Source organism: Kryptolebias marmoratus, linkage group LG24 (genome assembly GCF_001649575.2).
Source record: "Kryptolebias marmoratus isolate JLee-2015 linkage group LG24, ASM164957v2, whole genome shotgun sequence".
NCBI lineage: Eukaryota > Metazoa > Chordata > Actinopteri > Cyprinodontiformes > Rivulidae > Kryptolebias > Kryptolebias marmoratus.
In genome coordinates, this window is record NC_051453.1 from 10,287,593 (window position 1) to 10,314,813 (window position 27,221).

General features: G+C 39.3%; 3 protein-coding genes across 17 annotated transcripts in view; 1 reads left to right on the plus strand and 2 right to left on the minus strand.

Annotated features, from left to right (window-relative positions):
• obscna (obscurin, cytoskeletal calmodulin and titin-interacting RhoGEF a) overlaps window positions 1-8,170 on the plus strand; it is a 39,955-nt gene extending 31,785 nt beyond the window's left edge. For 7 of the 11 annotated variants that reach the window (XM_017406975.3, XM_017406981.3, XM_017406979.3 and 4 more), the window contains 20 exons: window positions 62-149; window positions 229-429; window positions 528-588; window positions 677-754; window positions 854-1,026; window positions 1,242-1,268; window positions 1,424-1,576; window positions 1,903-1,948; window positions 2,041-2,118; window positions 2,214-3,942; window positions 4,114-4,233; window positions 4,356-4,469; window positions 5,154-5,321; window positions 5,477-5,582; window positions 5,835-6,074; window positions 6,307-6,530; window positions 6,645-6,659; window positions 6,923-7,019; window positions 7,179-7,328; window positions 7,471-8,170. In XM_017406975.3, the coding sequence (XP_017262464.1) occupies window positions 62-149; window positions 229-429; window positions 528-588; window positions 677-754; window positions 854-1,026; window positions 1,242-1,268; window positions 1,424-1,576; window positions 1,903-1,948; window positions 2,041-2,118; window positions 2,214-3,942; window positions 4,114-4,233; window positions 4,356-4,469; window positions 5,154-5,321; window positions 5,477-5,582; window positions 5,835-6,074; window positions 6,307-6,530; window positions 6,645-6,659; window positions 6,923-7,019; window positions 7,179-7,328; window positions 7,471-7,648 (4,046 nt within the window). In that variant the 3' untranslated portion in view covers window positions 7,649-8,170. Of the gene's footprint in view, window positions 1-61; window positions 150-228; window positions 430-527; window positions 589-676; window positions 755-853; window positions 1,027-1,241; window positions 1,269-1,423; window positions 1,577-1,902; window positions 1,949-2,040; window positions 2,119-2,213; window positions 3,943-4,113; window positions 4,234-4,355; window positions 4,470-5,153; window positions 5,322-5,476; window positions 5,583-5,834; window positions 6,075-6,306; window positions 6,531-6,644; window positions 6,774-6,922; window positions 7,020-7,178; window positions 7,329-7,470 lie in introns of those variants that run through there. The other 4 variants (XM_017406982.3, XM_017406977.3, XR_005232804.1 and 1 more) reach the window with 4 other exon arrangements.
• Window positions 8,171-8,796: 626 nt separating this feature from the next.
• On the minus strand, window positions 8,797-14,741 carry guk1b (guanylate kinase 1b). Of its 2 annotated transcripts, XM_017407077.2 has the most exons (9): window positions 14,616-14,741; window positions 13,473-13,588; window positions 13,281-13,322; window positions 11,681-11,806; window positions 10,135-10,231; window positions 9,519-9,657; window positions 9,171-9,255; window positions 8,997-9,082; window positions 8,797-8,911 (listed from the first exon to the last, which is right to left on the minus strand). In XM_017407077.2, exons 2-9 carry the CDS (start codon window positions 13,582-13,584, stop codon window positions 8,882-8,884), a joined length of 717 nt encoding a protein of 238 aa, XP_017262566.1. In that variant the 5' UTR covers window positions 13,585-13,588; window positions 14,616-14,741; the 3' UTR covers window positions 8,797-8,881. The 2 variants fall into 2 exon arrangements, with proteins under 2 accessions (XP_017262566.1, XP_017262567.1); XM_017407078.2 differs by lacking the exon at window positions 11,681-11,806.
• Window positions 14,742-15,687: 946 nt separating this feature from the next.
• rnf220b (ring finger protein 220b) overlaps window positions 15,688-27,221 on the minus strand; it is a 32,464-nt gene continuing 20,930 nt past the window's right edge. For 2 of the 4 annotated variants that reach the window (XM_017407047.3, XM_017407046.3), the window contains exons 3-16: window positions 26,788-26,914; window positions 25,900-25,942; window positions 25,713-25,805; window positions 24,508-24,550; window positions 24,130-24,219; window positions 21,159-21,202; window positions 20,780-20,861; window positions 20,346-20,442; window positions 19,565-19,624; window positions 19,361-19,419; window positions 19,125-19,209; window positions 18,197-18,305; window positions 16,241-16,315; window positions 15,688-16,154 (exon numbers count right to left, since the gene is read on the minus strand). In XM_017407047.3, coding sequence (XP_017262536.1) covers window positions 16,083-16,154; window positions 16,241-16,315; window positions 18,197-18,305; window positions 19,125-19,209; window positions 19,361-19,419; window positions 19,565-19,624; window positions 20,346-20,442; window positions 20,780-20,861; window positions 21,159-21,202; window positions 24,130-24,219; window positions 24,508-24,550; window positions 25,713-25,805; window positions 25,900-25,942; window positions 26,788-26,914 — 1,079 coding nt within the window. In that variant the 3' untranslated portion in view covers window positions 15,688-16,082. The remainder of the gene's footprint in view (window positions 16,155-16,240; window positions 16,316-18,196; window positions 18,306-19,124; window positions 19,210-19,360; window positions 19,420-19,564; window positions 19,625-20,345; window positions 20,443-20,779; window positions 20,862-21,158; window positions 21,203-24,129; window positions 24,220-24,507; window positions 24,551-25,712; window positions 25,806-25,899; window positions 25,943-26,787; window positions 26,915-27,221) is intronic. The other 2 variants (XM_017407048.3, XM_017407050.3) reach the window with 2 other exon arrangements.

The following is a 27,221-nucleotide window of genomic DNA, read 5'->3' on the forward strand; positions in this document are numbered from 1 at the left end:
ACTGACTGTTCAAACAGTTTCATGTGCACAATGTGTTTACAAGCTGGTGTTTTTCCTGTAGGTCTACTTACTTCTCAGGAAAGAGAAGTGGAGCTGGGAAAGAGAAGGAAGTTATTCTCTGTCTATGATGTCCATGAGGAAATTGGAAGGTGAACATGATTTTCATTTAGATATCTTTATGTTTGTGTTTCAAGATCTGCAACTCAAATTCATCTGTGTGTGCTTTAGGGGAACATTTGGGGTGGTGAAGCGTGTCATCCACAGAAGAACAGGGGAAGTGTTTGCTGCCAAGTTTCTGCCTCTGCGGAGCAGCACTCGGACCAGAGCCTTCCAGGAGAGGGACCTACTGTCCCGTTTAGCTCATCCCAGAGTGGCCTGTCTGCTGGACTTCTTTTGCACCAGACGCACGCTGGTGTTAATCACAGAAATGTATCCCCTCTTTAACTGTTTCAGTAGACCAATCCTCACTATTGGTTTGATCATGTGCACACACACGTGTTCTGTGAATTCTTTAACATTGTTTCTAGCTGCTGTTCTCATGGTCTTCTAGACCATTTACTACTGAGAGGCTCGGTCTCAGAAAAAGAGGTAAACACTCACATTTACCTTTACTAAAACTGATCTGGCCCTTGCAAATAGTATAGCTTCTGTAAAAATGTCTCTTTTTTATCTTTAGGTTCAGTCATATATCCAGCAAATTCTAGAAGGGGTTGGTCATATCCACAGCATGAATATTTTGCATCTGGATATTAAAGTGAGATTTCCAGACCCCAAACCATTTAATTATTGACATTTGCATTTATTTTCCCTGCAGTTTTTCACCCTACATTTATATTTTTTTCTCTCTGTTTAGCCTGATAATATTCTGATGGTGTATCCTCCTCAAGATGAGATCAAGATCTGCGACTTTGGCTTCTGCCAGGAAATAGACACATCCCGACACCAGTACTGTATGTTTGGTACACCGGAGTTTGTTGCACCTGAGATTGTTCACCAAGAACCCGTCACTGTGGCCACTGATATTTGGTAAGCCTTCTGCTTATCTGAAACCTGTGTTTGATATGACCTAAAAAATACATTTTTTAATTAGTAATTTTGTCTAAATATCCCAACCATTTATTTCAGAAGGCTAAGACTCTCTCTTTATTTAAGCTAAACATACATGTCAGTTTATGTTTGATATTAATCACAAAAAAATGTAAAGATTTAATTAATATATCTTTTTTCTGTTTCCCTGTCAGGGCTGTTGGTGTCATTGCATACCTGTGGTATGTATCAGTGTCTTTTAAAAAACAAACAACTTCAAATCTTAACTCTGCCAAATGTTAAAGAAAAAACTGTGCAAGTAGCATGTGTCCAGTTTTTCCTGTTTGTTTGTGTCTGAGTGTGTTTTGTACATCTGTCTTTGATTTTGCCTTGACAGTCTTGTGTGCCGATGCCCTTTTGTTGGCGAAACTGACCGTGCAACGTTGCTGAGGGTTGGCGAGGGAACTCTAAACTGGGACGCCCCAGACGTCATGTGCAGAAGTCCTGAAGTCAAGAATTTTCTTCGCATGGTTCTTCAACCAGATCCAGAGTACAAATACATTCTTATTTTTTCTGCAAAGCCTTAAAGCTTGCTGAGGATTGGTCCTAGTTTTAAACTGATGACAATAGAAAGCAAATTGGCTTCAAAATCAATTTTTTTCTTACAGGCTTAACCACCAAAAATACTGAATAAATAATTTATAAAGTTACATAAAATATTTAATATCAGTTGATTTTTATTATATTAGACCATATTATAAACAGCTTGTGATTGTTTAAAGCAATACATACTTGTCCTACTATTATTACAATGGTGGTTTATCCATTTAGATGAGTCAGTGCACATATCTAATAATTTCTAAATTTGCTGTACAGGAAGAGACCTTCTGCCTTTGAGTGTTTGAGCCACGAGTGGTTCCAGGTGAAATGAAATGCAGAGCATGATGTGTGTAATTCCAGCTTTGTGTAGATATTAAACTCTGACAGATATGTGCTTTATAATATCTGTCACAGGATGAGAATGCAATTGAGGACACTGAAATAATCAACACAAAGAGTTTAAAAATCTTCATCTCTAAAAGAAAATGGCAGGTCAGTTGCCTTGTGTGTTTAAGTATCTGCTGAAACCAAAGTTCTTTCTAGTTTTGCAATATGTTTATGTTGTATTTTTCCGTCTATTTCCCCAGCGTTCTTTAACTTGCATAGGGTCAGTGCTCACACTGAGGCCTATTCCTGAGCTGTTAGATGCTCCTCTAAGAGAAACCTCGGTGACAGTTCCCTGTGAGCCTCAGGAGCACAGCAGCACCTCCCTGAGCAGCGGCTCCTCATCTGAATACGACGAGGCTGACTCCTGGGACTTTTTCCAACACTGCAGCCAGACCGAGGAGGAGGAAGAAACAGAGGAAGAATATGATTCCTCGATGGAGAGGGTGCAGATCCCTGAGCCATTTGCCAGACACCACCTGGGTAGAGAGGAGGACGAGGAAGGGACATTAGGGGAGGAAGAGGATGGGGAGATGTCGGAAAGGAGGAGTGTTATAGAGCGGAGTGTGAGCAGGCAGTCGCTTGCATCATCAACAGGAACAGACCAATTGACACCTCAGAGGGAGCGACGCTTCAGCAAGGACAGCACTCCATCTCTCTGTCTCTCTGATGGAGATGAGGGTTCGGGGAGTGACGGAGGGCGCATCCCTCGAGGGAGCGTCATCCGAAGCACCTTCTACAACACCTCCCAACAGCTTTCACCAATGTCAGCCAGACACATGACATTAAGGGACAAATTCCAGGCAAAAAAGCAGGAGAGAGGCCGCAAGCCTCTCAGGAGGAGCCTCTCGGGACGTCTCAATGAGCCTCTCATTGAATATGTGGAGGATGAAGCAGAGAGCAGCCGTGGACAGAGACGAGGATCCATCCAGCCCACCATGCAGAAGTCCTGCTCGTTTGACAGCGGAGTGGGACTTCTCCAAGGTAATCTACCCCCTCACAGAAGAAGCAGGTCTCTAGATGATCATTCCCGTCAATCTGCCAGCCCACCCAGCCATGCAAAGAGTGAGGAAGAGGGCTCTCAGAGTATGAAGGATGACTTCACAGATGATGACGTGGCCGGGAGAAACTCACTGGCGATCCCAAACCCTCAGCAGGCCACAAGACGAAGAGGCTCTGATGCTCCGGTACAAGACCGGGGATCATCTCTTCCTTCTGAATTCCTCGCTGGAAGCAGAATGATGTCCATGTTAGAGCAGGAGCACACAGAGGGAGATACCTTAGCCAGCTCTCAAGGGTCTTTGGCTGAGTCCTTTATTTTGGAGCATTGTGGCTCTGATTCGTCAAGTAGACTTGGTTCCAATGAAGAGCTGAGTCATGCTCATCTTGGTAGAAGATACAGATCAGGAGAGAGTGATGAGTATGACGAACAGGATGAACCCCTGATTTCACCTTCTCCCTACTCCTTTCAAGAAGTAAAGCCCAGAAGCTCATTTCCTAAGGCACCGCCACGTAATCGCACACGTTCTAATCCAAACTTATCAGTCAGCAGCAGAGGTCAGACCGGGATGTCATTAACACCGAGTCCCAGTCCCAGCCTCTCCTCTCTACAGGCTCCTGAGAGGCCTCCCAGAGCCAGGGACAAGAAGGAGGGCTCTGGCCTCCAAAGGCACGCATCCGCTCCAGCCCTCGAAGTCAAGCTAACCCCAGGAAAGTCACCCAAACTAGGACTCTTGAAGATCTTCCGCAGGCAGTCCTGGACTGGCCATTCCTACTCGCAGCTGGAGAACTCTGAGTTAGGACCCACGCTGGGAGAGATCATGAAACCCGATACACCCACTCTGTCTCTGAGGAAGAGGATGAGAGCTTCAGCCTCCAGTCTGACCAAACTGTTTTCCAGGTCCAGCAGTAATGAAGATGTGAGCAAAGGAGGTGAGCTATGGATGAGCGTTTTATTGGTACATTATTCTAAGCAGGACATAATATTCCTGATGTATTGTCTGTCACAAGCAGGGCCATGTCAGTATAAACACCACTAAATAATATATATGACTGTCACTTACATAACTTGTTTTATTTAGTGTTATATTTTCTTTTTTAAAGGGCCAATAGTGAAAGGATCAGCTCCAGTCCCACCTGAGAGGGAGCATAGAAGTCTCGACAAAAGGAGAGGCTCAAAACTTTTGTCTTCTTTCAAAATACCAGCTTTCAAAAAGACAAAAGGTAGCCAAAACATACACTCCTTTGATTCATAATATTTCTTTTTTTTGTATGTTTCAAATTCCCATATTTTGCAATAAGAATGCATTTTTGTTTACCTTGTTTTTAACGCCCACATCTGACAGTTCGCCCCAACAAGCCTGACGTGCTGCAGTTACACGGAGGTGGAGTTCTGCTGGTGTGGAGGCCCGTTCAGTCTACTGACCCGGTCACTTACTGTGTGCAGTACTGCACAGATGGTGGGTTTGAAGAGAGGCTAACTGATTGTTTCATAGTGGGGAAAAAACATGAAAATAATATTCCAGGCACTTATTTAAATTATTTTAATACTAGCTTTTAAATTGTAATGATTTTTCTTCATAAATTATGTTATGTTTTTGTTTTAATTTCAGTTTAAACAAAATTTAGTGTCAAATATATCTTTGGTTTTTTTCAGTAACTCAGTATTTTTTTATCGTTTTAACCTTTTTTAACCCAAGTCCTGGTGTTTTATGACCATTATGCTGTCATTTAGTGTAACTATTAAAATGTTTGGCTGAGTAGTGGAAGAATTTTACTCATATTTATTTTATTTTGTTTTCTATTTTCTATTTTGAACTTAGGCATTGGATGTGGTTTATGATTATTTGCAATTATTCTTTTCATAGATAGATATAGCTAGACTACATCTATATTATCTTTGTGCTTTTAACTCACACAATAGTTGCATTTTGTGGTTTTGGCACCATCTTACACTGTATTTTTGTGTCACTCTGAAAGGCCATTTCACTTCACTGTATACTAAAAGTAACGTAAATGTCAAACATTGTTGTCAAATTTATTTATTAAAACAACAAAAGTTGACCAAAATGATCCACAGTTCTGTCAAAGATGGTAAAATACATTCAGTAGATGTACCTCATGTTTTTGCTGTGTTTCTTCAGGTGGGGAGTGGACAGTTCTGTCAGATGAGGCGACGGAGAGCTGCTTTGTGGTGAAGGACTTACCCAAAGGAGCATCTTATGTGTTCAGGGTGGGCTGCATCACCAAGACGGGAGCAGGACCTTTCAGTGAAGCTTCGGCTCCCATTGTCATGGCAACTCATCCTGAAGGCAAGACAAATTTGTCATGTCAGCTTGCTGAGCATGTGTGATCTTTTTTCATTTATTTTTTAACTGGTTTATTATCAGAGAACATGGTTTGCAGATGAAGCAGATGATGAACACACAAAGAAGCTTTCATTTTGATTTCCTTTTCTATTTCACAGAGGTCCGTATTCCTCTTATTCAGACTGAGCTACTTGGGTCAAAGGTCACTGAAACAGAACATCAAGCAATAAAGAAGAAATACAGCTTCCTCTCTGAAATCAACAGGTAGCTGTTGAACGAAACTTTTTTGTTACCAGCTGTTACACTGTTGCTAATATTGTTTGGATAGTTTAAATCAGTTTTTAAAGAAAATTAATCTTAGTATCTTACATTCATGGTCTTCATATTCATTCAGGATGACCTGAATCAGCATGTGGAATAGAACCAGTCCCTGTCTGCATCACATCTTTTTACTTTTGTCCTCAGGCGCCACCTTGCCATCAAACCTCTAACATCCTGTGTTTTCACGTCTCTCAGGGGTCGTTTCAGTGTGATAAACTTGTGCAGGGATGTTGAAACCAGCCAAGTGTTTGCTGCCAAGATCTCCCCCTGCCAGGCCGAGCAGAGACAACTGGTGCTGCGGGAGTACCAGCTGCTGAGGAGACTTCACCACCTCCACCTGGTTCAGCTGCACACAGCCTTCATCACCCACAGCTACTTGGTGTTAGTGGAGGAGCTCTGTCCCGGCAAGGAGCTGCTCCACAGTTTGGCTGCGAGGTAAACAAAGTGCTCAGAAATGATTGAGGCCACTCCTGTTGGTGACTGATTGACAGCAGGCTTGAAGAACCATTGTTATGTTATAATTACAGGACTTTATCTGGTAAGTCTCACAATTTTATGAGGGAGCTGCAGCTCAGGCTCTCTGTTACAGGATGTACTGTATATCCATGACATTATGTCATGTTGCAGAGCTCTTACGTTTAACAAACCTGTCTGTGTTTGCCTTCAGAGACCTGTATTCAGAGACTCACGTCACAGAGCTGCTGCTGCAGATTGTGAGCGCCGTAGACTATCTTCACAGCCGTCGGATCATCCACCTGGACCTGAAGTCTGACAACATGCTGGTGGACGACTGCAACCACCTAAAGATTGTTGATTTTGGCTCAGCTCAGTCCTTCGTACCTGGACAGCCTCTCAACATCGAGCACATCCACGGCCTCTCAGACAGCAAAGGTAGCATTATTTACTCTTTAATCATAGAGTAGAACATGGAGTATTGCTTGGCATGTGATAGATTGTAGATGTTTTTAATATACTTAACCTTTGACTGTCATGGCCTTCCAACAGACTGCTGCAGGAAAGGTACACTTTTTTAAAGAGAAGACGGATTGATTGATGGATGGAAATAATTGAGCCTAACTTCATCTTCATCCCCATCCCCGATGATCCTAGCTACCATAAACCTAACAAACCCAAGTCCATTTTCTTATCATTTACTTTCCACCCATTTATAATTTGAGCTGTGTTTCTTTACAGAAAGAGTCAAATTTGTTAGTAAAGATGACATTACCTAATTAAACACAACTTTTTCATGGATGATATCATGTTTCTGTTTGCTTTGTCAGTTTATATTGTCCTTCCTAAGGCTCCGGAGATCCTGGAGGGCCAGGGAGTCGGGCCTGAGACTGATATTTGGGCTATTGGAGTTTTGTCATTCATCATGTATGTGCAAAGAAATCAATAAGAAAAGCTGCATGTATAAAAGTTTTATGACTCATTTATCTACCGTTGTAGAAAAATGTAGCATTTGTCTCTGAAAGTTGCACTAATTAGCTTATTTACCATGAAAAACATGATTTTTTTTATGTTTTGCGTCACCAGGTTGAGCGCTGACAGTCCATTTCATTCAGACCTCAGCTGGGAGCAAGACAAAAATATAAAAAAGGGGAAGATCCAGTTTGGACGCTGTTACCCCGGACTGTCAGAGGGAGCCTTAAACTTCATGAAGAGCAGCCTGAACAACAAATCCTGGTCAGTTTCTCTGCATGATCATAATTAGGCATGATTTTCATTTTTTGAGGGCAAAACACAGCAAAAGGTGTTGGTATAAAGAGTACAGAAAGATCTAACATAATTCTGGTGTGATTGGGAAAAAAAAAAAAAAACTTTGCAGGGGGAGACCCACAGCGGCCGAGTGTCTCCAGAACCCATGGGTGCGCGCTCATCGTGGCCCACTCAAAGCCCGATACTCCAAAGTGTGTTTCTCCACGGACAAGCTCAAAGATTACCTCCAGCAGAAGGAGGAGAAACGAGATCAAGTGCGCACAAAGCTTCAGGGTCCGTTCTTTTAGTGAGGCAGTGGTGCAAGAAAATATATTTTTACTTTTTTGTTTGTTTGTTTTTTAAATTCTACAGCCTTACAAATTTTATTTCAGCTGTTTTCTGATTGCCTTTTTGTGGTGGGGTAAACCCAGATCTGCTTTAAAAAGTCTTTATGGTGTTCCCTGATTTTAAACATGCAATGTGTCTTAATGAGATTCAACGTGTACTTTAGAGAAGGCGTGTGTGATTTGGTTTTTATGGACACATATCAGGAATAGAGCTGTCGAAGCAACAATTGCACAGAAATGCATGAGTTGTAAAGTTTTGATGTTGCCATCAAGAGTTTTTGCTCTGCAGCACAAGTTTGGGATTACAGTGAAAATGTTTTCCTTAATATAATAAGAAAGAAAGAAAGAAGAAATGCATTAACTCCTTAAATGATCACCCGTATATTTGCAAAGTATAACAAGTAAACTGATTAAATTCGAAGATTTTCTTGGATGCTTCACTTGTACCGAGTCAAAAATGCAATAAACTCTGTTCAGTCATGATTCTGAGCTTTATTTTTGTTGTTTGTACACAGGATACATGAACATCCTTCATGTATAAAATGGTCTAGTCCTGTAGATAAATAAGCAGACCTTTTGACAAAACTCTTAACTGTGAATTAAATTGTTTTTACTTCAGTAAACTTCTTAAAAACAAATGCCAGTATAATTAGTTTCTAAACACTGACTTGGGCAACATTTCCTCACTTAAAGGAAAAATTCAGATCTTTTGAAGGAGGTTTTTGTGGAGAGGTTATGAACAATTTACATCTAACCTGTTGTAGATACAGTAGCTCCTTGAACATCCTCAGTTTAAGAAAATAGAGACACAGGAATGTGGCACAGGGTTTAGAAATTGCTCAGTTGTTCTAATTTAACATTTTGAGGAAAGTGCCAGATATATTTGACCTAATCAAGCTGTTAAATTTTAACTGTTAATTTAATTTAATTTAATTTAATTTAATTTAATTTAATTTAATTTAATTTTAAGTTAAGTGAAAATTCAAACCTCTTACTTAACAGAAACCCATATTTAAACGCAGACTTGCTCATTTTCATCTTTATTTGAAGTCTGTTTAAAACTACTCACATTTAGAGAAATTTAGAGAGAAATTAAAAAAAACCCAATCTTGTCTTCATATGAGAGTTTATTTCAAATAAATTCAAGTCCGTAAATCAGAGTCACACATAGCAAAAAAACGTTGTTTTTTCTTATTACTTGGTTTCCTGAACCTTTGTGATTTCCTGTGAAGAGAAGAAACCCCATTATACTTGTATAAACACTTTGAAAATAAAATATATAGTTATTACTCTTTATGGGTTTACATACTTCATTAAGGATTGCTTTCAGCTCCTCGTAGGCTCTCTCTAGGTCATCATTGATGATAACAATGTCAAACATTCCAGGCTCTTTACCTAGAAATCAAAATATATCGTCTTATTTGTTTCTGTTCTTGTTTTCAATCTTAGCACTCTCTTTCCGCCAAACTGTAGAAAAACCTACTGAGCTCCATATCGATGCGTGCAGCCTCCAGACGTTTCTGTAAACTCTCCTCTGTTTCTGTCTGCCTGTCTCTCAGACGTTTTTCCTGAGAAAGACAACAGAATGTGACATTTCTTCTGGTATAAAAGCTGCTTTAGGGAAGAACAGTAGGAATATTTGATATTAACATATATACTAAGATTATTCATGAAGGCAGCAATTTAAAATTGCATAAACCTTTTTGTAAAAATGAGAAATTTTATAACAGAGTCCTCCTTCTGTTATTCAAATCCAGCTCAGAGCATGAAAAGATGAGCCTTAGTGGTGAGATATGCAGCTTAATTGTAAAGCCATAAGTGAAACATTTACCAGGACCTCCATGGATGGAGGCTGGATGGAGATGTAGATGGGGTTCAGGTCCGTCTCTTTAATCCGCCTCACCCCCTGAATGTCCACATCAAGGATGCAGATCAGGTTCTTGGCACGTACGTCTTCCACAGCAGCCTTGCTAACGTTTTAAAAATAAAAACAAAACAAGAGAGTTAAAAAAACAGGAAAAAAACATTTGATATTGTTTAGCATTAATTCATGTAATTTTGTTCTTTTCAAATAGAGGCACTGAAGGTAAGAGGATTTCTGAGCTGCTTGAATTCAGTCAGCGTTATCTTCAGAATAAGGGGAGGAGATTAAACGTAACTCAAGAGATGCTAAGCTGTTGTGTTGCTCTTTTTGACTTACAGGTCAAAGCTCCATCTGTCACAAGGACAGTATGCAGTATATTCCTGTAATCCCTGTTAGTAAACTGACGGGTATTTTCTATAAGGCATAGGTCTTTAGATTTAAACCGTATCACTGATGCCTTTTTTTGTTTGTTTTGCCTCTTTAAAAAAGCTGTTAAATTAAAATAACCACAATATAGCTGAATGTTGTCATTGATTGGATTTTAACAAATTCTTCTTTAATGCTTTAAATGCTGTTTATGTACCTTGTTCCATACATGTTGCCAGAAAATTCAGCATTCTCAATGAACTGTCCTTCGTCAATGCTTTCCCGCATGGCCTCTCTTGTCGTAAAGTGGTAGTCTGAAAGATGCAACATACAGTAAGCAAAGATTCTAGCTCTGCAAAAAAAACCAACTCATTTTAAACTAAAATGTAATGCAAATCATTCCTTTTTTGAGCTGAGTATCTGGAGCTACAAGCAGTCAGTATTTTGCCTGCAGTGGATAGGAGTCAGAGGATCTCAACTTGAAGGATCAAGGGAGAAAAAAATATAGAAGAGTGAAGGTAGGGGGCCTATTTTAGATTGTAGCCATCAAAAACAACTCAAATTTGACAAATGTTTTAGTGATTCAAGTGATGACTTTTATATCAGATAGTTAAACAACCTGGATATGTTTCACACATCCTATGTTTGCAACATGTTTGACATGGAGTATGTTGCAACAAACCAAGGAACCACGTTCCAACACAGACAGTCTTTAGTTTCAACAACCATCTTATTCAAAATGAAGCTGTGGAAACGTTTACAACAGAGGGTTGAGTTGGCTGAAAAATACACTCTGACACTGGCCTTTAGAATGATTAGCATTTAGTTTCTCTCTTCCATGAAGATTTCTCCAAACTGACATCATTCTGACTGTTGTCTACTGCAGGAAAGATACTGCTTGCTCATAACTTCTTCACAAAAACCCACTTTAAAAAAAACCCCAACATAAAATCCCCCCAAAATTTTTCGCCATTATTTATGGCTGCCAGTGTTTTTAAAGGTTACTTGCTCTAAATTAAATGTAACTTTTTTGCAAAATAAAAAACAAATAAAGATCTTCGGATTGGGATATACATGCAATGATTAGAAATCATTTCCTGTTTGATTTGCTTTAATAAATGCCAAAAGTTACAGAAAGCATAATTATTTTCATACAGGATACAACGGTCTAAACCTTCAACATCAAAATCTCCTGAGACTCTAAAACAACAAAGATTCAGACACAAACACATTGCTTCCACTAACACTAATGACCAATCATTAGCATGACACCATGAAGGAATCTACTTTAGACTGAAAGATGTGTTTTAAGCAGTATTCATTTTGGGGGGTTAGTGGATGAGTTAAAATCTGTTCAGTTTTCAGAAAAATAAATGAAAAAAAGAGAAAGGAAATCACAAAAGTGTATAAAAGGACCACACATATATTATAAATTGATGATAGATTGAAAACTTTAAGTGTTGCTAATGATTGGATGTAAATGATCAGCACTCTAAAAGCCACAATGGAAGCTGAAACAATTTTCTGGGTTTCTGGAAACAGGAATCACTAAAGAGGCATCACAGGGGGCTATTTTCAGAAGTTTTTTACTCCAAAGTGTGGATTGTCTGATCCTGATTTCTAAGTTTCTTCTGAATTCTTCAATTTTTGTTTTGTTTTCTGCATATTTGTCTGGCACGTGCCTTTTAATCCGATAACAGCATCCCGGACAATGAAAGTAACCCCCATTCCTCTGCTAAAAAACTGCTGTGGTCAAGAATCACCTTTATCTGTGGTTTCTGATTCATTTGGACACGAAAATGGGGTGGACATTTCTAAGTCTTCAGAGGAAAGAACGTCTGCTACGGGCAGTAAAGTAGCCCCCAGAAGCATAGGGAGCTTGTTCAGCCCTACGGAGAGAGAGCAAAAATGTGACAAAACCATTTAAGCAGTTCACTAAGGAGTAGGAAGTGTGGCGGTCTTGTGGACTGGGCAGGTATGGAAGGCTGAAAATGTAGAAATGAGTGATGCACTCATTAACAAAAACGGGTTAAGCGCCCAGATGGAGAAGTAGAACTGTAATGAAACTGGACGTGTTAAAAGATCACATGCCTGTATTGCAGTGATTACAATATTACATTGAATGGATAATGTAGGTGGCTGTGTGGGAACACTACTGGTCCCATGTCAGTATAAGATGTGGTTCTCCCTCAGGCCTGGACACAAGTGGCAAATGCAGAATGGAGTCATATCAAGTATCCTGTCCTGCAGCCATTGCACCCGGCCCTCAAGATTCGTAGGAGTGATACAAAGTTGGAGTTATGGTCTGAGCTGATCCCAAGCATGTTCTATTGGGAAAGATCAGGGGACCAGGCTGGACAAGGGAGGACTTCAGCAGGGATGCAGGGAGTCTATAGACACAAGTGTCATGTGTGGATGACACTGTCTTGATGAAAGACTGTACCAGGGTGCTGCCTCAGAACGGGTAAAACATACAAACACAGTGCACAGATGAAGCACTTGTGCAGTCAGGGTCCCCTGAATGTCCAACCTTATGGTTCTCCACATCATGATGCCAGGAGTAATGCTGCTGTGTAACCCTATGAGATTAGCAGGATTAACCCTCTCCCCTTAGCACCACTGTATGTGCACAAGATGGTTATCCGATGGTTATCTGCAGAACCGAGATTCATCTCTGACATGTCATCAATCCATTTCTCACAGTTACAGCACCACTCCAAACCCAGCCATCCCTGCTCTGGTGTAAATATTCGGGCCTGTGACAACAACCCTTCCTTGGTGTGGTCCGTCTTGGGTAACTAAAACATTCAGGACCTGCGTGGGTGACCTCATGTATCAGCTGGTTTTATCATCAGGCCACCTGTAGATCCAACATGCCAGGTAGTTGCACAAAACAACAACCCAGCCTCATGCAAATCCATAATGCTACCCTTATCAATCTCTGTCAGGTGCTATTAATGCTATCTAATGGGTCTCCTAAGCATCCCCTGTGTCTGCTGATCTTCACTCTCTGTTTTGCCTGACTGACAGATGTTCTGGCAACTGCCTGATAACACTATTGCTCCACTTGTGAAGCCACTTCTTCTCTCTGGTGCCAGCTCCTTGCAAATCAAATCATATACACATCCATTGCTGGTCGGCATGTGGACTAAATATGCCCAATCCTTCTGGGTGCTTAGCTCTTTTTTTGTCAGTGGGTGTAATTTATCACACTTGTGCAGGTTTAAATTCATGCCTTCAGTATGTTGTGTCACAGAGCAAGGTGATCCTAATAAAGCATAGAGGTGCTAAAACATCAGCCACTCTTTTTCGTAATCACTAAAAAGTGTCACGAACTGCCCAAGCCTTGAGCCAATACAGTACCTTTGCCATCCTCCTCTCCCGGCCGAGGGTTTCTTGTTGTGTCTGAGAAAAAGACATCATCATTAAAAACCAGACGGGAGTAAAAAATATTGCAAACACCTGGCCTGAGATGAATTAAACATTGTGTCCTAGTTCCTCCACAGGTGAGGATGATGTTATGGAAGCTAATCACCAACTGGAACACAAACATACGTGACACGCTGAATCCAAAGACTCCCTCGTGCTCCTTCATCAGCCTCTTGAGCAGAGTGCTCTTCCCGGCTCCGGAGGGGCCGCTCAGCACCACAGGCCTCGGTCCTGACATTGGTCTGACAAACAGAAGGAAGAAGATCAGAACTGGGAAGAAAATAGATGAAAATCAGGTTGTTTGTACCAGAAGAGTGTCAAGGCTTTGGCAAACACTTCTTCTATCTATCTATTTTTAGCAAACCACATTTTTTGATCTTTATCACTGCAGTGGTAGAGCTCATCTATCCTGTTAGCTGGCCTGAGGTGAAGTAAGGTTAATCCTTTGATTCACTACACTGTCAGGAGGAGGCATTACAGCATTTCACACAGAGGGTAAAAAACTACTGCAGCTAAAATACTGTAATTTTAATGTTCACTAATTTGTCTTTTTTTATTAAACAACTAAAAGATGTGACTTGTTAGACGGGCTGAGAGTGTGGTTTTAATGTTAGAAACATTATGTTAAAGAAGTTGTGATGCGTCAGTCAGTGGGATTAGTTAAATCTGGACCGGGCAGCACATGGGGTCTGGGGCAGGTGGCCCATTTACCTGCTGCAACCTATAGAGAAGATGATGTTTCTCAGACACGTAAACATTTTATTGACATCACAGTCTGTATTTATCCATAACAATCTAATTACTCCCGAGCCGCAAAACTGATATTTATTAGTTACAGATGCCTGAATATTTACAGTATTTTCTGGTAGGAATATTGTGATTTACACAACTTTTTATTTATCTGTTAGCTGTAACTTGTTACTTGTAACCACTGACATTATAATGTAAATGTTTTCATGAACTGCTGCAACATTAAAATCTTCCCTTTGCTGTAAAAGTAATAATAATTTATTAATTTCTTGATAAATTAAAACATATTATAACTGGATGACAGTTTTTATTTTTAAAACTTGACGAAAACAAATCTTTCTCAAGTTCTCTAGCTCTAATAGTGTGCAGATTTCAATCATTTCAAATGTCACCAAATACTGACTAAAAATAATTGCTTTCTCAATATTTAACTCTACTGTCATTAATTGTACAATTAAAAAAAAAGATTCATAATTATGATCTCAAGTATGAAGAGTTGAGTTAAAAAAACAACCTTACCTTTGCTCACTGCGCCTGTGTGTCTTTGCTGCAGAGACGTTCAGGAACGAATGATTCTTCAGTGAAGCTTCTTAATACACTGCGCAGTCCAAGTGTGTGTGTGTGTTTGTGTGTGACATTAAACCACTGTCAGTCTGAATTACCTCTTCTTCCGTTTAGCTCATTGACAAATCTCATGTGTGCATGCTTGCCTGTTTTGCTCAGCACAAGTGGATATATTTCATAAATAAATGATCATTTCACTGTTTAGACTTATTGTTTTATCCTAATTGAGCAGACTTTAAAGGCAAACTAATGGGCTGTTTGCAGGCATAGACTGGTTTTATAATAGATGACTATCAAAGCTTCTGTAAACACCAACCTACACAAACGGTCTGTAGACCACAAAGCAGCTGTATTCAAGAGCTCTTGAAGGTTTAAAAAGTTTATTTTAGAACCAAATACTCTGCTAACTCTACATTATCCATAGGGTAAAATTTAAAAAGCAAACAGGGAAAAAACTGTCCTAATATTTTACGGTTTCCCCCTCTTTTAAGCTTAGACCTTCAAATGTCAGAACCTGCGTGGTCCCTCAGTAAAGGCTTAGAATAGCAAGGTTTAAAAGTCTCTCACCTGCAGATGAGCTGCATTGGGCTCTGCCTGTTTAATCCTGTCATGACCCACTTCTTAAAGAGTGGCTACACCTCAGAGTCACCCTAACAAGGCTGTGAAGATGACTGACAAACACTGAGGAACGCTTGCTGTGCATCCATGCCCTCCAATCCACACATTTATCATTTTAAATCACAGCTAAAAGTTTCAAAACAATAACCTTTAGATGTGTTTTATTGTAGTAATGTTGATTAAAAAGTAGATTTAATAAAGAGATACAAAGAAGTGCATCAATGGCAAAGACAAACTGCAGCAGACGGTGATGATATTACTGAAAATGTTTTCAACCTAAAACAGCTAAATGGATAAGAAATGATCTAAGCAGAGACAAAGTTTGTACAGTAAATACAGGCAGGTTGTTGTGCTAGTCAACATCTTATACACACATCACTCCATACATACGTACTGTACATACACAAAACTTTGTACATGTGCTTTGCAGTTCAGAATCAACAATATCCCCCCATAAATCAGACAAAAGAATTTATAAAAATGGATAAATATTGTCCCAAAAGCATTTCTTTCTTAATCTTTATTGTTATGATTTTATTCTTTAGGGCCTGAGCTTTCAGTCAATGCTTCGTTAGATTTGGCTGGTGCCACAGCAGAAATGTGCGTCTTGTACAGGTCAGAGGTCATTCTTTCTGCTCCTCGAGTTGTCAGACGTGACAGGAGTGTGTGCTGACAAACATCTAGGACCGGGAACCTGTGATGTCGTGAAGGTGGGAGTGGATGACAGACCAGCTGCCCACAGGTCCACCTCTGATTGGCTGAAACAGAAGAAATCCCCTTCCCCTCCTAATGCGAGGAGATGAGTTACAGGTAGACCCGCCTCAGGTCTCCAGGCGAGGTGATGGTGTTGCACTGGGGACACAACTTCTTTGCTCCCTACAAAAAAACCACATATACATGAAACGTGTTCTGGAGACGTCATCTTTATGCTTATGTGCCTCAGGATGAATCAGAAGATTTACCAGAGTTCGCAGCCAACACTCCTCACAGTGAACATGCCAACACTGGATGGAGGTGAGCGGCGTGGTGTATGTGTCCTGCAGACAGAAACAGAGGGAACCCTGTAGTACCAAAGACTACCACTAGATGTCCACGTCAAACTACAAAACAACTTTTATGCCAGGAAATCTCTTTATCTGCTGTTACCTTCCATGGCTATATTGTAATCATTTGTGTTTAGGAGCGTGTGCATTATTTTTACAGATATTAAACTAAAATTTAATGTCTTTGTATCTGAGAGTTATCATCAGCACATAATCAGATTGTGCAAAACTTTTGTTTAAAACTTTGGCGTAAAAACGCAGCGGATGCTGTGCATTCCTTCCAGAAATGCCACTTTTATTAACAGAAAGAAACATCCAGTTTGTCATCGTTCATCTCAGCCCACTAGTTAAGTTTTTAATAGATCGTCATTTTGAGTTTTCACATGTGTCTCTGCAATTTCAAACAGTAAATATGAGTAATAATATTATTAATTATCAACACTATCTTTATCAGTCCACAAAGCTGAGCTGTTCTGAGTCAAATATTGAGTCCTGAAATGTTCCATAAAAAAAGTCACTATTAGAAAACTAAAAAAAAATAAACCTAGAAACTAAGTAAGATAATATACGTATTGCACTCATAAATTCATGTGAAAGTAGATTACTTGGTCTGGAGCTAATTTTAATCTTTTTACATCATAACTATTAATATTTTCTTTGTTTGTCTTTAGTTTTATTTTATCTGTCATAAAGAACATTACGTTGCACTCTGCTGTAGAAAAAGGTAGGCTACATTATAAATAAAATGTTATGGAATAATATTTAATACATCTTATAAGGCTGGCAATCAAGTGACTGGCCTCTAAGAATTTGTGAAAAATTTGAATTTGTATCTCCTTGATGGAAATTTTGTTTTATTTACAGATAAATAAAATGTTTTCTCTAGTTGCACTTGTATAAAATGCTTGATTTCCTATTTATTTAAACATCATATTTTATTATTCCTTCATGTGTTTTGTTTGTAAAACAATCTTCCAAAGTCAGTAAAAGGTAAAGTAGATAAAGATCATTGCAGTAGAGTAAAAAGTATAATATTTCTTTCTGAGATGCAGCAAAATACAAACATTGAAGTGGAGGAAGTTTAAATGTACATTTCCTCTTATAACATAAATGTGCCTAAAATGTTTTTAAAAAAATCATAAAGATCTCAAAGCTGAAATGCTTCTTTCATTTTAGTTATGTAATAAATTTGTGCCATTTTTCAATAAATATTTCCACATTAAATGTTAATTATCTTATTTAATATCAAGTAAATAATCAACTAATTAATAAACAAATTTAAATATATATCAGTATTTTATTTTATACATACAATGTTTAGACAAAGATTCAGTGTGAGAACCGATGAATCCGGTTTTAAGATCTGTGTTGGATAAAGATGCAAAATCAAAGTTACCTTTTATCAAAACAAATATATATATATATATATATATATATATATATTTTTTTTTTTTTTTTTTAAGAAGTATTGTCTGTTTAAAAATATATAATTTTCTTGCTTTCCTATGTTTTGTGGAATACATGTTCTGTTTTATCTTGTTTTACAAAACATTGTTTAATTATTTCCCTTTTTTTTTGGTGATTTAAAACCTACCGTCAGAATCTTTGGTGCTGCAGTCTACGCTGCATTAAATAAATTAAATCATACGGACAAAAACAAGTGAAGATCAACTTTTTTGTCTTCATTTAAAAGCAGAAGACACATGTAAATCTAAACCACCAGACGACAATAGCATTAAACAAATATCAAGTCATATTTCTATTTCGATGAAGGAACCATGACCAATAATAGTGATTTATTGCCCAAAACGTAAGTCCCAGCAGTGATTTCTTTGCATTTCGGCACTTGCTCTGCTCCGTTGCCTTCATACTCACCATGCAGATGAGGCATTTAAATCTGTCTCCTTTAGACAGCTGTTTCTCCAAATCTCGTATCCGAGCTTTAAGTGCGTCCAGCGTTGTCGGCGTGGAATCCTCTGAAAGCCTGCTCACACACACACAAACACACATACATGCACAGAGCCAAACGACGCACAGTTAACAGGACGGCAGAGGGAAGCGGCGTGAGTTACGCAGACGCTGGAGAGTCATTTATAAATTGAAGACAGATTAAATTATTCGCTGGCCAACATGGACACTGAGCATGAAATTTAGCAGCAATCACATTGCCTGCATTGGCTGTCTCATTTATCATAGGTGGGAGACAGGGGCTGGGTTGGCGGGGTGGGCACATATATACACACACAGACACGCAATTACAGGATAGACTGTATGAGCAAACATACTGTAGAGCGGGGCGGACGGGACACAATGCATTAGGTGTGATGAAACGTGTGTACGAGCTCGCAACGCCTGATTTATGACATCATCATGTTGATGTGGTGTTTTATATTGAGGCGGTGGGAGCAGAGGCAGGTAGTCTGAACTGACAGAGCTAAACCGGCAAAATACACTTCACAGAGGGGAACGGTTACACTTCCTCAGCTCTGATTGGCTCGTTCTCACCTGAAACCTGCAGTGCATGCTGGGATAAGGGCCACTCTCCTCCTCCTGTTACCGTCACTGTGTTTAGTGGACAGTAAGTTTAATTCTAGCTGTCAATTAGCTCAACAAAAGGACATAAACTTCTCTAAATAAACTGAATCATTTATATTCTTTTTAATATTTGATAGTACCTTCCTGTTAATTTTGTGGGAAACACAAATATTTTAATTGCTGCCTAAGGGAAAAAAATATTGTAATAATATTGTGGGATATTTTTCTCCCAGACAGGTAATTATCTGCTCAGACGTGCTTAACTTACGTCTCTATTTCAGTGTTTTTGCAGGTTTTTGGGAGACCGGCTGTGCTGCCGTCATGTTTCTCTGCACTGCTTGTAGATGGACTCCCTAAGTGAACAAACAAACAAAAAACAGACAGACAAACAATTAAATACTCTCAATTCTGAACACCGAAAGCTTGCACTTAAATGATTTTTTTCTGTAATGATTAAAAGTGATTTGTTGATGACAATTTATTTCCTCAGTTGTCTGAACTCACCGTCGTTTGACCATTTTGAGAAGTCGAGGTTCAGTCTGGAGTCAGGCAACAAGCTGCTGCTGAGGCAACAAATCCACACATTTAAAAGCCACAACAATATACAGAATATACAGCATATACATGACAGAATTAAATAAATTTGTATAGGTAGATCATGAATAAACATTCAACAATGAGCCGGATGTCACTGCGTGGGTTACATACTTCACTGCTGACTCTTTGGAGGTCTCTCCTGAACACGGGATTACATCTGTCTCTGTGTATCTGCAAGCTAAAGTCAGGGGAAAAACAAATCTAGAAAACAGAAAATCATTTCAGCGAGCAGAATTTATGTTTAAACCTAGTGTCTTATATATGTATGTTTATATGTATTATTTTTATTAGAACAAAGCAAAAAGGAGAAGCAAATCTCCTGAACAAGACTGGAATCTAAATGCATCTGAGTTTATTCTAAGAAAGATTCACCGCTTGTTTTAATTGTCTGGCTGAAAAGCATAAAAAATAAAGATGTCACTCTGTATTATGATGAGTTAAAAAGATAAATAAATTTCTGTCTCTGTTGCAACACACTGAAGACCCACAGGTGAGAAGTTTTAGAACATCCCAGTGATCCAGTCATTGTTTAGTTTCCACATGAGAGGTTTACTTAGACTGGAGAAAAGATTTAGCTCCAATAATCTTAGATAAGATGATTTGGTTTTACAGTTGTGAAACTCTTACCAAAATAAAATAATAAAGTGATTTTTCAGGCTGAAGTTCCAACCACTGCATAGACCCAGTGAAATATCTAGCTATTTTGCAAAATATCCATCCATAATAAAAAAAAGTTCACTTATTCCTACATTTGCTTTATGCAATCAGTCCTCTTACAATCATAGAACAAGAAACACTCAGACCTTTACTGGGGTCTCACTGCTTTTCATTTGATTCTTGTTGCTTCTCTTTAAACTTAAACTGCAAACTTTGTATTAAGAGCAAAGGATACTGCGCTCTGCCGTACTCCAGAGTGTCATCTCCGTCAACGTCCAGGTCTGCGTCGCTGTCCCGACACTCTTTAGAAGTCGTGCTCACCAACGCTGCACCTGAAGAAACATCATTTAGTTATTTGCTTCAGAGATCACATTTAGAGGAACATGTTCTCATTTCCCTCAGAAATAAGAAGGTTTTGTTGCACATCTTTCTGCCAGGCAGCTTGCATCGAGTTCGCAGGTCACAGCTTTTCTTTCTGGTTAAAGAAACCGTTTCAAACAAAACCTTCAGGGCATCTTGTTCTGCTGTAATCTGGACTGAAAAGTTCAGTGGTTTCTCAACTGCCACTCAGTCACATTACTCATCCTCCAGTGAAAAAGATCACACACACCTCGATGACACACACACACACACACACACACACACACACACACACAGATTTATTCTTACCTTTAAACCCTACGGATGTCATCTGTATCCTTCTCCTCTCATTCCACTCGTCCTCCAGTGGCACCAAGTCTGCTGAACCCTCCTGGAAACACACACACAGACACGATGAATACGCCTGCCATAGCCTGGAGCTGCATATCTGCCTCTGTGTTTTCATAGCTGTGAACCAGCGCCGGCGCTGGGTTTTCACATGGATACACAGCAAACTGACAGTGATCCTGATGCCACGTGAACAAAGCCAGTCAACAATGTCTCTGTGTTCGAGACACCGGCAGTCTCTCGATCTCAGATCAGCCCGCTGCAGGTTACACGTACGAATCTCCAATTGCAATAAGAAATGTCAATGAAACTAATGCAAAGAAAATAATAGAACGCATACCTGCAGATCTTCTGGTTTTCTCCTCTTCAACTTTCCAATCCTGACTGGAAACAGATGGAAGACATAAAAGATGACAAGAAGGTGAAACGGTTAGAATAAAGCAGGAGAACGGACAAAAATCGCAGGGCTCACTGATGGGAAGATTGGAAAAAGTCCCTTCAATGAATAAAGTTTTTTGAGTTCACTGTGGAGGTTTTGAGAAATCGAGCCACTCCATTAGTTTTGTTACAGGTTGCAGAGATGAGCAGCAGTTTTATTCTCCGACATTCAACACCTTAATTTAACATTAACACTAACATGTCAGGTCACTAACACGCGCCATTCCAGGTTTTACTTACTTCATGAAAATTAGTTAAATACATACTAAAAACTATATCAATGGCCTTTGCCTTCAGAGGTGGGAGATAAAAATGTGCTTCCTATTTTGTAGCATGTAAAGATGAGGTTATTTTAATCACTTTATATGTGAGCGATAGTTTACACATTTTACCCTTTGGGTTAATAAAGTCTCAATAATCTATCATTTGTTATTTAATTAAAGTTTGTATTGTTGATCAAATCTGCCAAGTAAAAATGTGCCATATCTTATTTAATAAGATGAAGGAAAATCTGCTAAATTAGTCTCAACTGCAGCAAGGCAGCAGAAAAAATGACCAAAACACTTTAAAATTTTAAAACCTATTTGATTACGTGCAGCTGTAACTGAATGTAGATTTTCCCACCTAATACACAACACGAAGGTTAAATCTCTGAAGGTGCATGTGGAATATGATGGGATTTTTCAGCTCATTTGACGGGCATCAGAAAAAACAAATATTAGGAGACCCCGATGCCGTATGGAAAGACAGACACATAATTTTATCAGATGTGTAAAGTGATCGCGCAGAGCCTTAAAGACAAACTGATTTAAAAGGACCTGCATAATTCATTCAGCTGTGAGCGCAGAACGTTCCTCCCATCTCCTTTCTGTCATCTCAGCGTCCTCCCACACTGTCCTCGCTGGAAAAATTAAAGTTAACACGGCAGAACACCAACAGTGCCTCCTCTCCCTCTGTGACCTGACTGACTGCAGATTGTATAAGGGGACATTAAGTTTTAGGGCCCTCTAATTCGAGCTCGATGACAGGGGAGCAGGATGGGCCACAGAGAGAGCTGGTGGCTGTGACCCGAGCGCTGCCGTCCCAGCAGCCATAATGAGGGTTAAAGAGACGGTCACAGATGAAGAAGAGCTCATCAAACAAAGAGAGAAAGAGAGAGGGAGGTTGATTAATCAGCAGAAGAGCGACTCCTCTCCACTTCTTCCTTTTTCCCCTCCCTGACGTGTATTTAGAAGCTCATTATGCTGTCCTGTTAGAAGACCCAATAAAGGCTAACAGACCTCGACAGCAGCTGCAGTTTGAGGAGTCAGCTAAGAGCCGGAGCATCGCCGTGGAAATAATAAGAAGTTTGTAATGTGAGTTAGTGTCAGGAGGCTGCGGCGGTCCTCATGTCTGCATCAGGCCTGAGCTGATTACTAACCAGAATATCTTTGTGCAGGTAAATGTTCAGCTCACTTAGAGCTATCGGAGGAGGAACCATTTTAGTTACTAAAATCACCTTATAATAAATGAAGCTGGCATTCCTTGAAGGAATGCATAATGCCTGCTGCCTTGCATACCACAGTTTAAAACAAAGATCACAAGTGATCTGTTAGCGCTCAGAGTATGTGTCGGTGACGACTTTCAGCTACTACCACATTAAATGTTAGCCCAGTAGCTGTAAAATGAGCAGAGTTATAGCCATTTGTGTGCCAGCTAAAGTTGATTATTGGTGGTCAGCTTGAATCAGGTTCACTCCAAAAGTTAATCAGCTGTAGATGTTTATCCAGTGAGTGTTTTCTGGGAATTTTGTTAAAATCTGTCCAGTGGTTCATGAGATATTTTGCTAACAGACAGACAGGGTTCACTCAGAGAAGTAATGACAATTTTTTTTTAAAATAAAGATATTTTCGCTCTGATTAAGTGTTGAGAATGACTTTCAGCCTCGATTATACCAAAGTTTAGCTCAGTATCTGGAAAACTGACTGAGTTGTAGACATTTTTGTGTTTCCTAAGGTTGGTTAGCTGTGGCAGCCATCTTGAATCGGGTTGACTCTAAAAGCCAGTCAGTTGTAGATTTGCATGTAAGGATTATTTTATGGGAGTCTATTAAAATCAACCCAGTGGTAAATGAAATATTTTCCTAACAGACAGACAAACAAGCGCGCACACACAGGCAATGACATTATCGCGCGCCTTTCATGACAGCATTCAGTGATTATTTTAAATTAATTACCTAATGTTTCATAACAGATTGGTTAATTCTCCAGAGAGTCGTATTAATTAATTCGTAAGGGCTTGTTTTAGATAATGTGAAAAAACACGAATCTGGTGGCAACCTTTTATGCCGCCACCACAGATTTCACTCTAGATCATCACAGCAGAGATTAACGCAGCAGCTCTTTATTCATGACATTTATGGCTGCAAGTCTGTAAAAATCAGTGTCATTTCAGGGGACACTTAACATCAAATAAAAGTGATTTTTATGATTTGCTATCACAGTGAGGATTATTACTGAGCAATAAAGCTGTGCCTTCATATTTCTGGAAAAAGTTGACTCCCTTATACACATAAAAAGTTCTTTGTTGAGCAGGACAAATTATTACTACCTGATGAGGTGGTAATGTTGTTGTACTGTTTTGTAATCTCAAAGGTGGTTCCTATATTGAGAACCATGAGTCTAAATGGAGACGAGACTAATTAAAGCTGTTCCAGTTCAGAGCTTTAATTGTTTAAATCAGGACCAAAAACTCTGACGTAGGGCTGATCTGTTGTACCAAAAACTACAGAAAATACTCCATTTCCCCTCACTTACTTCAGATAAAATCCAGGCAGATAAAAACACGACTGTAGTGAAGAAGACAAAAAAAAAGAGCTTCTCAGTGTTTCTTACCAGTTTGTGTGCAGTCTAGGTGGGCTCCTGTGCTGTGTGGGCGCAATGGGGCAGATTTGACGTAGCACCTGCACCAGCAGAGGTCATCGACTGTTAACATATCAAGAGGTCAAAGTTGAAAGGTTAATAGCTCCTCTGCTCGTGTGGGCGCTAGGCCGATGGAGATGGTGTGGGAAAAAAAAAAAAGAGGGGGCAATATCTTGACGACCAGTGAGGGAGGGCTTTGGTGAAACGTAACACATGACTGAGCTCATGAGTGTGAACAAAAGGAAACTTTAACTTTCAAAGTGTTTTAAATTTAAAGCCAATTATATCTGCAGAGCTTCCAGACTGAAGCACCGACTGAAGCAATGACACAACATTCAGATTACTACGTACCATTTAGTCTGGTGTGTCTGTTGGCCCGCACTCTGAGGAATGTCTGCAGCAGACAAAATTAAAAAAAAAGTTTCATTATTTTTATCATTTTCTACAGCATCTTTCAAGCATCTCCACATTAAGCTGCTTTTGCAGAGATTCCTACATCACCACTATGCCTGAAATCTGGAGACATATTTTTAAGTTTTACAGCCCTCTGAGTCAACTCAAGTTTTATTTTTTCGACAAAACAAATAATGACTAACTTATAATCTTAATGCGCTAAATGTTGAGCACGATGTTTATTTACTCCCAGGTTTTAGCAGTGGTGAGTCAGTCCAGAAGAAAAAGAGCTAATTTTCCAAAACACTTAATGCATTAACAGAAGCTACAAAGATTGTTTAAATTCAAAATTGAAAATTGCTTAGATAGATCCAGTTTTGGATGTAGAGTTTAATCATAATAAGTACAAGCAACAAAGTTACAGATTAGTTTTGTTAAGTCGACTGAACTCAGTCAAGTTATTTCACCGTATTATTAGGAAATTTATAAAAACAAAGTGAAGTTAATTCGGCTTACCTGCATGAATCTGGATTTTATTTGCACAGCATTGTTACTTTTACTCAAACATTTTTTTAAGTTATTAAAATACTTTTTTCATTTAAAGAACAGAGTTTCCTGGAATCAGTAGCTAACATTATTATCCTAATGCATTGTTTTTATTTGGGTCTAATATGACTTTTTGGGGACTTTTACTTCCTTCTCAGTGCATTAAGCAGGTTTTTCTGAAGATAAAAATTCTGCAAAGTTAGAAATCACACAGTCCTCACAAAAATGATATTTTTTCCCTCTAGGAAATACTGTTCCTGAATTGCCTGTGTTTCTTTGGGACCATCATTTTTTTCCATTTATCTGTATCGTCATGTATCATAATTTGATTAATCTCTGCCTGTTGGCTAGCATGAAAAACAATCAGTGATTGATGAGCAGCTGCTTTTTTCCCCAAACTGGAGATGAAACTAACCATTTCATACAGATGGTGACAGTAGGTGTTGTATTGCTGCACAGGATAATACTTTTTTTGTATTAAAGCATGTAAACATATAAAATAAACTTTTACATGAGCATATATACAAGCTTTTATATTTCTTTACCGTGTATTTTAGGAGAAAAGTGAACTCAAGTGAAAACGAACATATAACCAATAAATTATGCTAATTGAGCACCTGGTATCGATCGGAGTGGTGTTCCTCAGATGGTTGAGGGGGTGATGTGGGAGAGCCTCCTTCCCGTTTGATATGCAAAGACAGTGACAGAGACTGGAAAAGACAGAGAGAGAGAAAGCAGAACCCAGTGAAAATATTGCAAAACATTTTTCCTGACTTGTCATGGACATATTGATCCTGCGCTCACCTTCGGCGTCCTCATGATGTGGTCATGTTGGACTGGAGTCATACTGAAAGAAGCAGAGAAGACACAAAACAAAAGCTCGTTTATAGGCCTGGAAAAGGAAAGTCACACGGCTCACATGTGCATAAATCAACAACGATGCACTAACACAACATTATCAGCTGCTTTTATCTTGTTTAAATTTGTATTTGAGCCTCATTTTATTCTTTCACACACACTACAAAAATACTATACCCGTGCTCTTTTCTCTCTCTCACACACACACACACATGCACACAGGCATACAGTGTCCCCGTGGGCAAAGTTCAATTTGAAACCATTACTGTCCATGGAGCGGTCGTTAAGCAGATTTGGAGTGTAATGTCTTTATTGGAGGAATCATTCTTCTGGTCTAAGCAGCAGGTAATGTGTGTGTCTATATTTGTATTTTACACTGCGTGAATGTGTGTGTGTGTGTGTAGGGCTCAAAGCAGCCATTAGAAGGACATTATCTGCCTGCTGTATGAGTTGTCGCCTCAAGGCCGGAGGCTGCAATATGAAATATGTAGGAAACAATGAGGCAGCTTGTAAACACTGCACACAGGTGACAAAGAAGATGGGAGATACCGCCAGGGCAAAAAAACAAGGAGAGAGGGCCTCTGGATATACAAAATCTGTCAACATAAATTATCTCCTGAGAGCTGAACAGAACAAAAAGTCTGAGATGCAAAACAGAAATAAAATGATGAATGAATAGAGGAAGTGAAAGCTTGAAGGAGACAACGATCTTCAACGTTGCTGTTAGGACATTTGTGAATAAAGCATTTAATAATTAAAAAAAAAAAAAAGTAAAAAATGATGAAAATGCATCATTATTCATTTGCAGATTATTCAGATGATGATGGGGCGTACCTGATCTGCAGCTGAGCGAGTTTGGCTAACTCCTGCTCCATGTGATCCTGCAGCTCTCCTGGTCGCAGGATGGCCTGGCAGACTGGACACACCGGGGTCTGAGAGTCATACAGACTCTTCAGTTTGCCTGGACAGAACAACAGAAGGATGGGGTTTCAAAAACTGTATGATAGATTATCATCTTTCTCTGCAAGCTTGTAGCCAAAACAAACAAACAAAAACAAGCCACAGAAAATACTCAGTTTTACTGAGAAGAAACAACGCAGCTTCTTTTCTTAAAGTCGTGTGATTAGAAATCACACTTCACGCCGTTTCCTGTCTGATGAAGAGCAGCAGAGTTTAATATATATATATAAAAAAAAAAAAATTCCCTTCTCACCCTCCGCGGGTGGTCTTTGTTTCATCCTCTGAGCTCGGGTCCTCTACCAGAGGCC

Coding starts and splice junctions, on each gene's coding strand:
- guk1b (XM_017407077.2), bottom strand. CDS start 13,584: ATGTCAGGACCGAGGCCTGTGGTGCTGAGCGGCCCCTCCGGAGCCGGG. Junction 10,232..11,680: donor ATCAGAAACCACAGATAAAG/GTGATTCTTGAC, acceptor TGCATCTTTCAG/ACTACCACTTTACGACAAGA. Junction 9,083..9,170: donor ACGCATCGATATGGAGCTCA/GTAGGTTTTTCT, acceptor TTTGATTTCTAG/GTAAAGAGCCTGGAATGTTT.